The 11,356-nt window shown below is 37.1% G+C and overlaps 1 protein-coding gene across 4 annotated transcripts in view; it reads right to left on the bottom strand.

Annotated features, from left to right (window-relative positions):
* Nucleotides 1-8,450: 8,450 nt before the first annotated feature.
* LOC5575107 (zinc finger and BTB domain-containing protein 24) overlaps nucleotides 8,451-11,356 on the bottom strand; it is a 78,267-nt gene continuing 75,361 nt past the window's right edge. For all 4 annotated transcript variants that reach the window (XM_021849391.1, XM_001661779.2, XM_021849389.1 and 1 more), the window contains 2 exons: nucleotides 10,211-10,591; nucleotides 8,451-9,793 (listed from right to left, as the gene is read on the bottom strand). In XM_021849391.1, the coding sequence (XP_021705083.1) occupies nucleotides 9,644-9,793; nucleotides 10,211-10,591 (531 nt within the window). In that variant the 3' untranslated portion in view covers nucleotides 8,451-9,643. The remainder of the gene's footprint in view (nucleotides 9,794-10,210; nucleotides 10,592-11,356) is intronic.

Below are 11,356 nucleotides of genomic sequence, written 5' to 3'. Positions count from 1 at the left end.
AGTGTTCAGATTAAATGTGGTCAAACCAACGGGGGTACCCGGTATGCTCCAACTCGTGGAAAATTCTCAAAACATATTTTTGAGAAGATAATTTCATAAGCTTTAATCGCTGAAATTTTTGAAATGGTATTTTTTTTTTTGTTTTTGAGTTATGGCCAATTTTGTAAAAAATGTTCAAATGTGCCATTTTGAGCCTTTCCTTTGAAAAATCATAACTCAAGAAAGAAGCATCGTAGAAACAAAATTTTTTTTATCCACCGTTGAGAAAATTCGTAATGAAAAGCCGAAAAAACTATGTTCCAATTAGTGGAGAACTTTCAAAAATATATTTTTGAGAAGGTAATTTCATAAGCTTTAATCGCTCAACACAACTCGGCTCACACAACTCGGCACATAACGTCCACAAAAAATAAATCATAATTTACTCCTAATAGGGTGCCGGTGCCATTAGTGGACTACCTAAGCTATAAAAAATCATAACAAAATAACGGAAAGCCTTTTAACAGAGATCTTTTGGCGTCAACAGAAACTTTCATCCTCTATTATATGGGAAAAATATAAGAAGAGTGATAAAACTATTTTTTTAACATAAAATCGCTTGAGCCACTATTGGTACACAGTTGCGCTACTGCTCCAGTAGTAGACGTTCGGGAATGATACAAGGAATTTTACAATGGTACAAAATGGTACATTTTAACAAAGGTTTAACATTCTTTCCTCGGAACAGCAACTAATATTTTTCAAATGAAGCATAAAGATCATCTCTGGGACTTATGTTCATTTTTTTACATCCATTTTAAAAACTGCTCCCATCCGTTGATCTACTACTGGAACACGACGGCAACTATTGGTGCAAGGGAACAAATTTTTTTGCGTAAACTTAATTATTTATATGATTTTTTGATAAAAAGCTGAAATTTGGTAAATCGGCTAAACTAGAGGCGATCTATCCACCAAAAATAGCCCATGTCGTTTTTATCAAAAAATGTGCGTTTTTTCCATAGTCCAATCTACTGGTACATTACAACCATTTGTACCGGCACCCTAACCAATATCATAAAATACTAGGCGGGTTGCAGCTATGATTTTAGGCAGGGTTATTTTGAAAATTTATTTTAGAATTTTTACAATTTCGTGCACAGAATGCCTATAGAGATAGTGGAAGAACGAACTGATGTGAAAAAGAATTAAAACAATAGACAAAACTTAATGTGAAGCTTATTTTTGTATCCTAAATCTTATAAGATTTTCGTAGTAGAATCAACATTTCAGATTTTCATGAATATATGAAGCATAAAACCAGATTTTAGCACTGTTTTCACAGTGATGGCTAGTTGAAGTATACTTTATCAAGTCTTAAGGTTATCAGGATCAATTGAAATGCAATGAATTATTCTTACTTCGTAGGTATTTTAACAAAAACATTTTTCGAACATTGTTAACTAAATTTTTACTTGAAGTTGTGACACTTTTCAAAAAAACACTGTTAAAACATGGCTGATTTTCTCAGCCTTGGATCGACTAATATTTTAAAATTAGGCGCCAGTACAACCGTAATGTTATATTCTTTGGAGAGCCTGAGCGAAATTTTAGCGAAACAATCTGAAAACTATTCATTTTTAACAAAATATTCATTCATTCAAGTCCACGTGCAAAAGTTTGCGTTCACCTACGACGCATGCGAATTATTTGTGTAAACAACTCAGCCGTTTTTCATCCAATTTCAATAGTTAATGGCATATACGTTAATTATGAGGCGCACATACAGTATCGGACATATAAAATGCACCAAACCCATTTTCCCATACAAAATGTTTCCCAACCCATTTTTTCTGTGACGAACTACAAATTAGGGGAATTCGGGGTAAAACCGACACCCTAAGCTTGTTGATAAAATTTATGTACTTTCGCTTGTTAAACGAACCCAAAATTGTTGTAGAATCACATATTGGTTATAAATCTATCAATCCTTGCGATCACTGGATGATATATTAAGCTTATATAGTGATTTAAATCAAATTGAAATTTCATCATTTTTAGGTGAGACAATTTAGAGTGCGGGTAAGATCGACACCCTGTTGGGGTAAAACCGACACTTCCATTTTGAGTAGAATTTATACGTTGTGAACATCACCATCACAATGCATATTTAAAAGAATGCTTTAAACGTGACTTTCGACATTTATGACCCAAGGGATTAATCACATATTACGTAAATTATTGAGGAGAGGCCAAAGATACACTAAATATATGTGAAAATTTCAAATGTCCCATGCTAAGGTTACAAAGTTTGGGTGAATACACATGGATATTATTAATTTGTGTGCATGGAATGCTTACGAAGATGAAGTTGTAGCGAATGATTGGTTTTGAAAATAAATACTGTTTTATTTTAACAAAACAGAAAAGTGTTATTATTTTTAGATGATAAAAACTGTCGAACCTCATATTTTGTAAATAAACAATAAGATTAATTTATGTGTAAATATTTCAAATTCTATTAATTCTTCAATTTAAAATGAGAAAATTTACTTCAAGCTTCATCAAATTAGTTGAAACGTGATAACATAGAAATATTTTGTTGATACTTAATGATAGCTTGTGGCAAGTCATATAGTGTAATATTTTACATATTAACAAATTCGCCGTCCATGAACTTCACTGTAATTCGAAAATAAAGACTCACATAAACTACAGAGATAGTCTTCCGATTAGAAAGATTCCCTGAAGTTAGATTATGAAGTAAAGAAAGGTGTCGATAATACCCCAAATGAAAGTGTCGATCTTACCCCGAGTGGACATTTATTTTTCAATAGCGTTTTCAGCTGTCGAAAAACCAAAAATTAATTTCTCCTTCATGTTGTATCAACGTAATAATAGTAAATGATGATGTAGACGCAAAACAAAAAACGACATTATAAAAATTTCACATGCGAAATAGTTAAAGAATAACAGCGAAATATTGCAACTGCTGTTGCTTCTATGTTATCCAATATGGTTTTATTATTTATTTTGGCAGTCTATTGGTAGCGTCAGTTGTAATGTCATTCGAAACACAACATTTCACAAGTTAAGATAGAGCGTGGTGGAAATTGCATGAAAATCTGCTCAAAACATGAAAAATCAAAGGGTGTCGAGCTTACCCACAGTGTCGGTTTTACCCTGATTTCCCCTACTTAAATTTTCGATAATTATTAAAAAAGTTGTGTGAAAATTATTGATTCAAAAGTTACAGATAGGTTGAAATTTGACATAAAAAATGTACCAAGACAAAAAGTGATGTAGCAAAAAAATTTTTAATCAATAGTTTTCACACAACTTTCTCAAAGGTCATTGAAAATTGAGGTAATTTGAGGTAGTTCGTCACAGAAAAAAATAAAAATAATCGATTGAGAAACGGCGGAGATATAGCTCCCTGAAATTGACCATTTTGTATGGGGAAACGGTTTTGGTGCATTTTATATGTCCGATACTGTAATTGGTATAAGATTTCACTGAATTTTCGTGTTTTTCTAGTGAACCCAAACTTTTACACGATACACCATATTAAGGCGTGAACCCAAACTTTTGCACGATGACTTGAATGACTAATTTATTATAAATATAAATATAGTTTTAAAATTTTCTCGACAAAATTTTACTAGGGCTTTTCAAGGAATATAAGATTACGGTTCTAATGACACACTAATTCACAATTTCAATTGATCCAATACTAAAAAAATAGTAGGGGAACATGGTCCAATTCGGACCTAGTAACAGTTTTTTGGCCATATCTTTTCAGCATGATGGACGGCAAGAAAAGTGTTATGTTTTCTTGAAAGTCTGATTTAGCGCGAGCATTTTTCTCTCAGAGAGTTTTGTGATATGTCTTACCAGGACATGGCTAGACATGTTTGTACAAAATTCTCCAAAAGGTCCGAATTGGACCAACCCTGTTCCAATTCGGACCCCCCATGTTCTAATTCGGACCACCCTATATTTTATCGTTTTATTATATGGTACTTATTAAATATAACTCCGATTTGTTTGGTATCAAAGCTTGTTGAACTTCTTCTATAAGCGCAAGCATAAAAAAATAACTCAATGTGTGAGAAATGCCAATTTAGTTCGAGTCAGGACTAGCTCAAGTAAAATGTGAATTTCATTAAAAAAACATGGGTGAAATCCGAAACTTGTTCAAAACTGAGTATAGCAAACTTTCTCAAACGGTTCTACCCCATTACCCCGAATGCCATTAACCAGAACGCCATTACCCCGAATTCCAAAACCCCGAATGACATTACCCCGAATTCCAATATCGCGGGGAAATGTCATCAATATCATCATGTCATGATAATTGTAAATTCGGGGAAATTGCATTCGGGGTGATGGAATTCGGGGTAATGGTACATTCGGGGTAATGGAATTCGGGGTGATGGCAATCGGGGAAATGGCATTCGGGGTAATGGGGTAGAATCTCTCTAACTCGATTTTAAACTGACCATCGTGTATGGAAGATAAAAAGATAAAGAACACATTTTTTTTAATTCTGGAGCTTTTTGTTATATTGCTAAAATTCATTGGAAAAAACCATTTTTGCTTAGAATATAGTAAAATTTGTCATGAAAATATCGGGTTTAAAAGGTGAACTTGTTCGGGAAACTGAAAGAGACAGCATCAAGTCTCGGGACAACAAGTTGGAGTAGTATTGACATACACTTTAGGGTCAAAGTACGCTATATTAAAGTGATTTTAAAATTAAGCTAAACTTCAAATTTTCATGTTCCAAACACATTATATCAGGTAAGGAGAAGTTGATTGTATTGTTCTCAGCACTCGTAATCGTTTTTGTACCGTATTGTCAAACAAATTTTTAAAGCTGTATTCAAAATAGGCTGTGGTATTAATGGAGATGCTTTTCAAGTAGCTGATTTCTTTTTTTGGGTAGTCTGCCGGATTTCTTAGATTTTTTCGAAGACTATTTCTTGATTGCAACAGAAACAAAGGTACCATTCATCAATATTACAACTTCTGTGATTTTCTAGCAAGCCGAGAAGACTTTCACGGGGTGGAGCTTATGAAATAGAGTTACTACTTTTGGAAAATAAGGAGGTCCGTATTGAACCATATTAAAAGGTCCGGATTGGACCAACAAACATTTTGAGATTTTCAAACTAGCTGAGCACGAACAGTTCATAGACATATCAAAACCATATGGTCAGGTGAAAGCTTAGGCTTAGGGGATTCGATTATAAAATAACACAGAAAGATTGGAAAATTATTGTCAATTGCAGAAGCTTGGAAATAATGCTAACCGATAGCACACTAAAGCCCTTCAAAACAACAAACTAATATAAAAATCAAACGAATTAACTGAATGGCGTCAAATGTATTGTGTTAGATCCTAGCCAGACGGTGGGTAGAAAAACGGTACACACGATCTTTACAATAGCGTAAGTATTGAGAAATGCTTGATGGTCCGAATTAGAACAGGATCCGAATTAGACCAGCTTCCCCTAATGTTTTCCCAGTTTTTTTTTTTTTTTTTGGAAAAATGTTACAAATTTAAGTAAAAATTTAGTTAACAAAATTCAAAAAATGTTTTTGTCGAAATACCTACGAAGTAAGAATAATTCATTGTCTTTTGAATGAGCCATAGAGAGTTGAAATTAGACGTGTAACCACAGATACATGGACAAAACGCTTTTGTATGTTTTTGAGGGGGCGAACCCAAACTTATGCATGGGGGTGACCTCTAGTGAAGAAAAAAGTGAATAGAATTATCCATTATAAAGAAGTAGGGTGGAGTAATTATTTGAATGCAGTATCCCTAATATTGAAACTGAAACAAGCGCTTAGGATTTCATTGAGAAATTTCTGGGAGAGTCTTTGAAGTAATATCTGGAGTACAGTAGCTACACTATCATGGGACATTTGCGTTTGAATTACATGTGAAATAGAGTGACTAATAATAATCGTGAATAGGTGACCCATAATAGTGTGAGCAGTGTAATTTCATAAGGCATTTTCAACAATTTGTGGTTGAATTCTTGAAGATAACTCTCCAGCAAAACCTATAATTTTAAAAAGAATTCTGGACGGAATCTTAAGCAGATTTCTGAACAGGATTCATTTAAATATTATTCACAGATTTCAAGGCAACATTTTGATTTTGAGCAAAATAAAAAAAGCATGTGCTAGATGTTGACATAATTTTGAGTACAATCGTAACAGAATTCTGGTCGTTTCGATTTTTTTGAGTGTACAACAAGACAGACTAAACTTACAAAATTGGAGAAACAGGATTCAAAATGCTCAGATTGACAATAAAAATATCATAATCTTTTAAGTTTTTTCTTACATTTTCCAATTGGGAATTAGTTTTCTTCCAGAGCCTTTTAGAAATAAGATTGGTCTTTATTACAGTTAAATTTAATGCAAAACCATCTATGTAGGTCCTATTGAAACGCTTCGTAAAGGTTACCGAAAAATCCACGTAGCTCGTACGTTTAGCGACGGTGGAATGGACGAACTTCCAAAGTTCATGCGTTCATTCTGGGCTACCTATGATTTACGTAAGAGCTACGTGAAAAGTGCGATGGAAAAAAATCACGTATGTTTTCACGTAACAATGACGTTTGGATTATTTTGAGTGTAGCCTTCGCGTGCTATGATAATCAATAATCAAATTTTGATAGAGGTTATAAATCACGTATAAAGAAGTAATGCAGGGATTCTTCGGTATTCAAAACATATTTACCTTCAAATCAATCTTACAGTGTTTAAAGCAGCCGCAGCTTCTGAAGTTCTTCAAAAATCAAACGGGCGCCATCTTAGGATTTGAGCTCAACACCGAATGTACGTACAATATGCAGATGTCAAAATGAACTTAGGCACCTACGTGAATTCCACGTAAGTGCGATAGGTAACCTCAGTAAACATTACCGAGTCACTATTTGGTGGCTATGAATGGTTTAGTGATCTTTATCTTAGTCAGGTGAAGTGGAGGTAAAATGAATTTGGAATGATCTACGTGATTTTTCACGTAGCAACATTTTTTTTGAGTGAAGCAGATTTCATCGACGGCCGCTCGACACACGGATTAGATCTTTTCCGTGCGGCAAATCCTCCAGAAATGCCGTGAGTACCAGGTCCCTACGCACCATTTGTTCATCGATTTCAAGGCGGATTACGACAGTATTGACCGTGTAAAGCTTTGGAAGATCATGGACTAGAACGGCTTTCCCGGGAAGCTCACAAGATTGATTAGAGCAACGATGGACGGTGTGCAAAACTGCGTGAAGATCTCGGGCGAACACTCCAGTTCGTTCGAGTCTCGGCGGGGAATACGACGCGACAGGGCGACGGACTTTCGTGCCTGTTGTTCAATATTGCGCTTGAAGGTGTCATGCGGAGAGCCGGACTTAACAGTCGAGGCACGATTTTTACGAGATCCGGCCAATTTGTTTGCTTCGCGGACGACATGGACATTATTGAAAGACAATTTGAAACGGTGGCAGATTTGTTCACCCGCCTTAAACGCGAAGCAACAAGAGTCGGGCTAATGGTGAATGCGTCGAAAACAAAGTACATGCTGGAAGGCGGAACTAAGCACGACAGAGCCCGCCTAAGAAGCAGTGTTACGATAGGTGAAGATACCTTCGAGGTGGTGGACGAGTTCGTCTACCTCGCATCCTTGTTGACGGCTGACAACAATGTTAGTCGGGAAATACAAAGGTGCATCATCAGCGGAAGTGTGCCTACTATGGACTCCAGAAGAAACTGCAGTCAAGAAAGATTCACCCCCGCACCAAGTCCGGTAGTTCTCTATGGGCATGAGACGTGGACTATGCTCGAGGAGAACTTGCAAGCTCTTGGGGTTTTCGAGCGCCGAGTGCTAAGGACGACCTTCGCCGGCGTGCAGGAGAACGGCGTGTGGCGGCGAAGGATGAACAACGAGCTCGCTCAACTCTACGACGAACGCAGTATCCTGAAGGTAGCTAAAGCTGGAAGGATACGCTGGGCAGGGCATGTTGCAATAATGCCGGACTACAACCCTGTAAAGATGGAGTTCGCTACGAATCCGGTCGGAACAAGAAGACGTGGGCGCAGCGAGCTAGGTGGATTGACCAGGTGCACCAGGACCTGGAGAGCGTGAGTTGCAGTCGATGATGGAAAGAAGCAGCCATGAACCGAGTGAATTGGCGAAATGTTGTTGGCGTGGTTTCATCAAGATAATTGATGTAAAGCCAAATAAATAAATAAATAATAACTCCTCATAGATAGAGCTTATGAGGTCGGACAACCAGCCGATGGACATTTCTTCGTCTTTCCAAGTTGAGTTATCTCACTAAGTTGAGCTTTCGATTCTCATCATTTCATACACTAACTCAAAAATGATCGGACGCAAAAACTTGAATTTCAATAGAAAGAGACATAAGGGCATTGGTCATCAATCGAATAATCGTGTGTTGTAATCAAAAATAGAATTTTGTATTCTTTATGGTTCTAATTGTTACGCGTTCAACAATGGTTCGAGAAATTTCCGTAGAAAAGAAAAAAAATATAAATCCATATGTACAGTTTCAAAACGATTTCGATACCGCAGTACCTATCTGTGCTTTCCTCGTGGTTTATCCTTATCCTATACGGTTTTGATTCCTGTCTGTTTTGAAATGCTGTGTATACTCGTTTGCGTTGTTAAGGTTCTTTCGTTCTTGGTTCTTGTTGCCTTATCCGAGAATGTGCGCGCGTAAAAAATAATGGTCGTTGGTCTCAAATTGTTTCTATATTTGCCTAATAGATTCAACAAACTGGAGATTCGAAAAAAAAACTTTTCGTACACTGTAACAGAGAACTTTTCTACGTTTACTTCTGTTGCTAGCAGGCAGACTTTGTTCGATGCAAATAAATAAATTAAATTAGATTAAAATAGTGTGGTTGATGAGATAAAAAACTAGCAATAACAACAGGTTGGTGAATAATGATCGTTTACAGCGCGGTGTAATAAATAGTGGAGGGTAAAAGTTTGTTCCGTTAAATATTACGAAGATATATATATATACTTTAAAAACAAAGAAACAACAAATACATACATTTAACTTATTAAAAGAAAAGGTGTACATAAAGATTTCCATTAGATCCTAAGGGCCACGTCCAAGCGGTGCCGAGACGAGGTGCGTAAAATTTTAATTTACATTTACAAGAAATTGTTCCAACAAATGCACGTTTTGTCTTTTTGCTTCAGAACATCCCTCCGCCGTGGCATTCATTCATGCAGCTACCTATATTGATTCAAAACTTGGCGAGCTACCTAATCATACATAATACGCAAAATAATTTGTGCTCTATCTCTCTTGTGGCTTATTGTCGTTCCAGGGGGATGTTTCATCAACAACAGAAAACAAGGGCGTAATCGATCTACACGTACGACTTTTGGGATTCGCTGCTGCATGCTGCCGATCCTGTACTCTTTAACGTTGAGGATCAAGCAAAAGTTAATTGTCCTATCTACCGCTAAATAGAAAACAGAGTGTTTAAAATGAGTATTCGAATTAGGGTCCCTTTAGCAGTTGCCGTTTTCTTTTTATTAGGTATTTGGTGTTAGCTGACGGTCACTCGGTCGCTGCGTTCAGTAACCGACGACCATCAGCGGGTGCTACTGCTATTGAGCACCGGTTGCCAGCTGGGGTAGGGCTTCCGATGCCGGAACTAGCACCGTACTGGTCGTACCATCCGATGCCGTCTGCTGCTGGGCCACCAACTGAGGTAGGGATATCTGCACCGGGAGGGTTTGGTTGTCTGCTGTGGGAACCTGGGGAGAATTGAATTATTATTATTATTTTTCTTTATTACCGTGGCTTTACCAATCGTTTTCTTTGAGTAAGCTGCATGTCTATGCAAGATTACGCCCTTTTGATGGTGTAAACTCACAAATTCAAAGGAAACCATTGATATTGAAACGGTTTCTCATTCACCGTTATAGTTAGAAAAAAAATCTATACATGGCCCAAAGTTGATGTATAGGTTGTTTCAACATCTAGTGGAGTTTTGAAAACATGTATCTATAAAATTTTGAGTTACGCCCTATTTAAGGCATATCCGTCAAATAAGGTTACCATCCGTCCTGATTCATCTATAGAGAAAGAGGTGAATACAGATTTGATGGAGTTTTTTTTTCTGATAATAACGGTTTGGGTAGCAAGGTAGTGGAAACAGATTACCAACTTACATGTATCGTAACGCCCTGGGGTAGGCAGATACCCTGCGCCAAGGGCGAAGGCTGCGGTGGCGGGTTGTGGTGATTGGACATGGAATTTGTACTGGTAGTTATTGTCAACCCGGGTGGGATACCCGCCGGCAGGGATAGGGGAACATGCACCGGCCCGGAAGTCGTCGAGACGCTGTTGTCCGAGTGGTTGTTGTTCGGGGGATTGCTCGGCCCGTTGCTGATAGGGGAGTTATTGCTACTGCTGTTGCGAATCGACGAGTTGGCAGAACCTCCTCCGTTGGATGCCGCCATTTCCTCCTTCAACCGTTTGGTCATGTGAGATTTTATATGCTTGCGAAGGTGGTCCTTGCGGTAGAATCCTTTCCCGCAGTCGCCGCAGATCTGGAAAGATATAAAAAAGTAATCATGGAGTTTGGATAGCTTAGATAACATCAGTTTTTTTTTTCTAAAAATAAACTATCTTTTTTGTTTAGTCTAGTGTACATTTGACTTATAACAAAGAATCCACAATATAAGTGTGTTGGATATAGGTGTTCTAAGACCTATTCTGTGAGATTGTTGATAATATTCTGAACTAAACTCAGCCAACTGAAACAAAGGTGACTCAATTTTCTACACCTTTGAATTTGTGCGAATCGCCAGATTATGTTTCAAACCCAAAATTTGTTCATTTGAACCTCTAGAAGCTATTGTAAAAATTAGACGGAATCCATTTAGTCTGATCGAGCTCAAAGAGCTTGAAGTTTGCTTGGAGAAAAGTGACCTAATGTATGAAAATCTGTTCCAATAACAATTCGACCATATCTAGTCATGCATAATTATGCAAGCAATAATTTCTTTCCTTAGAGGCTTGATAATTTTGAAATCAATAAGGAACAGACTGCAACAAACCGGAAGTTTCAATACACCATTAGTGCATCAGACTCCGCTCATTTAAGGGAAGTTATGTGTTCAAATGTTCATTATGAAATAACTATTGTGTCGATCATAACCATTTTTATGTCACAATGTAGTTCCAAGTATAGATAATCAGCGGCAAAATAAAAAGAATTTGAAAAACTTTCACAAACAATTTTGCATTTGTTACTGCAGGGTTTCTCAACCGGTGGTCCGCGGACCCCTAGGGGGCCGTGAAGAGTTCCCAGG

Source organism: Aedes aegypti, chromosome 3 (assembly GCF_002204515.2).
Source record: "Aedes aegypti strain LVP_AGWG chromosome 3, AaegL5.0 Primary Assembly, whole genome shotgun sequence".
Taxonomy (NCBI): Eukaryota; Metazoa; Arthropoda; class Insecta; order Diptera; family Culicidae; genus Aedes; species Aedes aegypti.
This window is presented reverse-complemented; position numbering and strand designations above follow the sequence as displayed.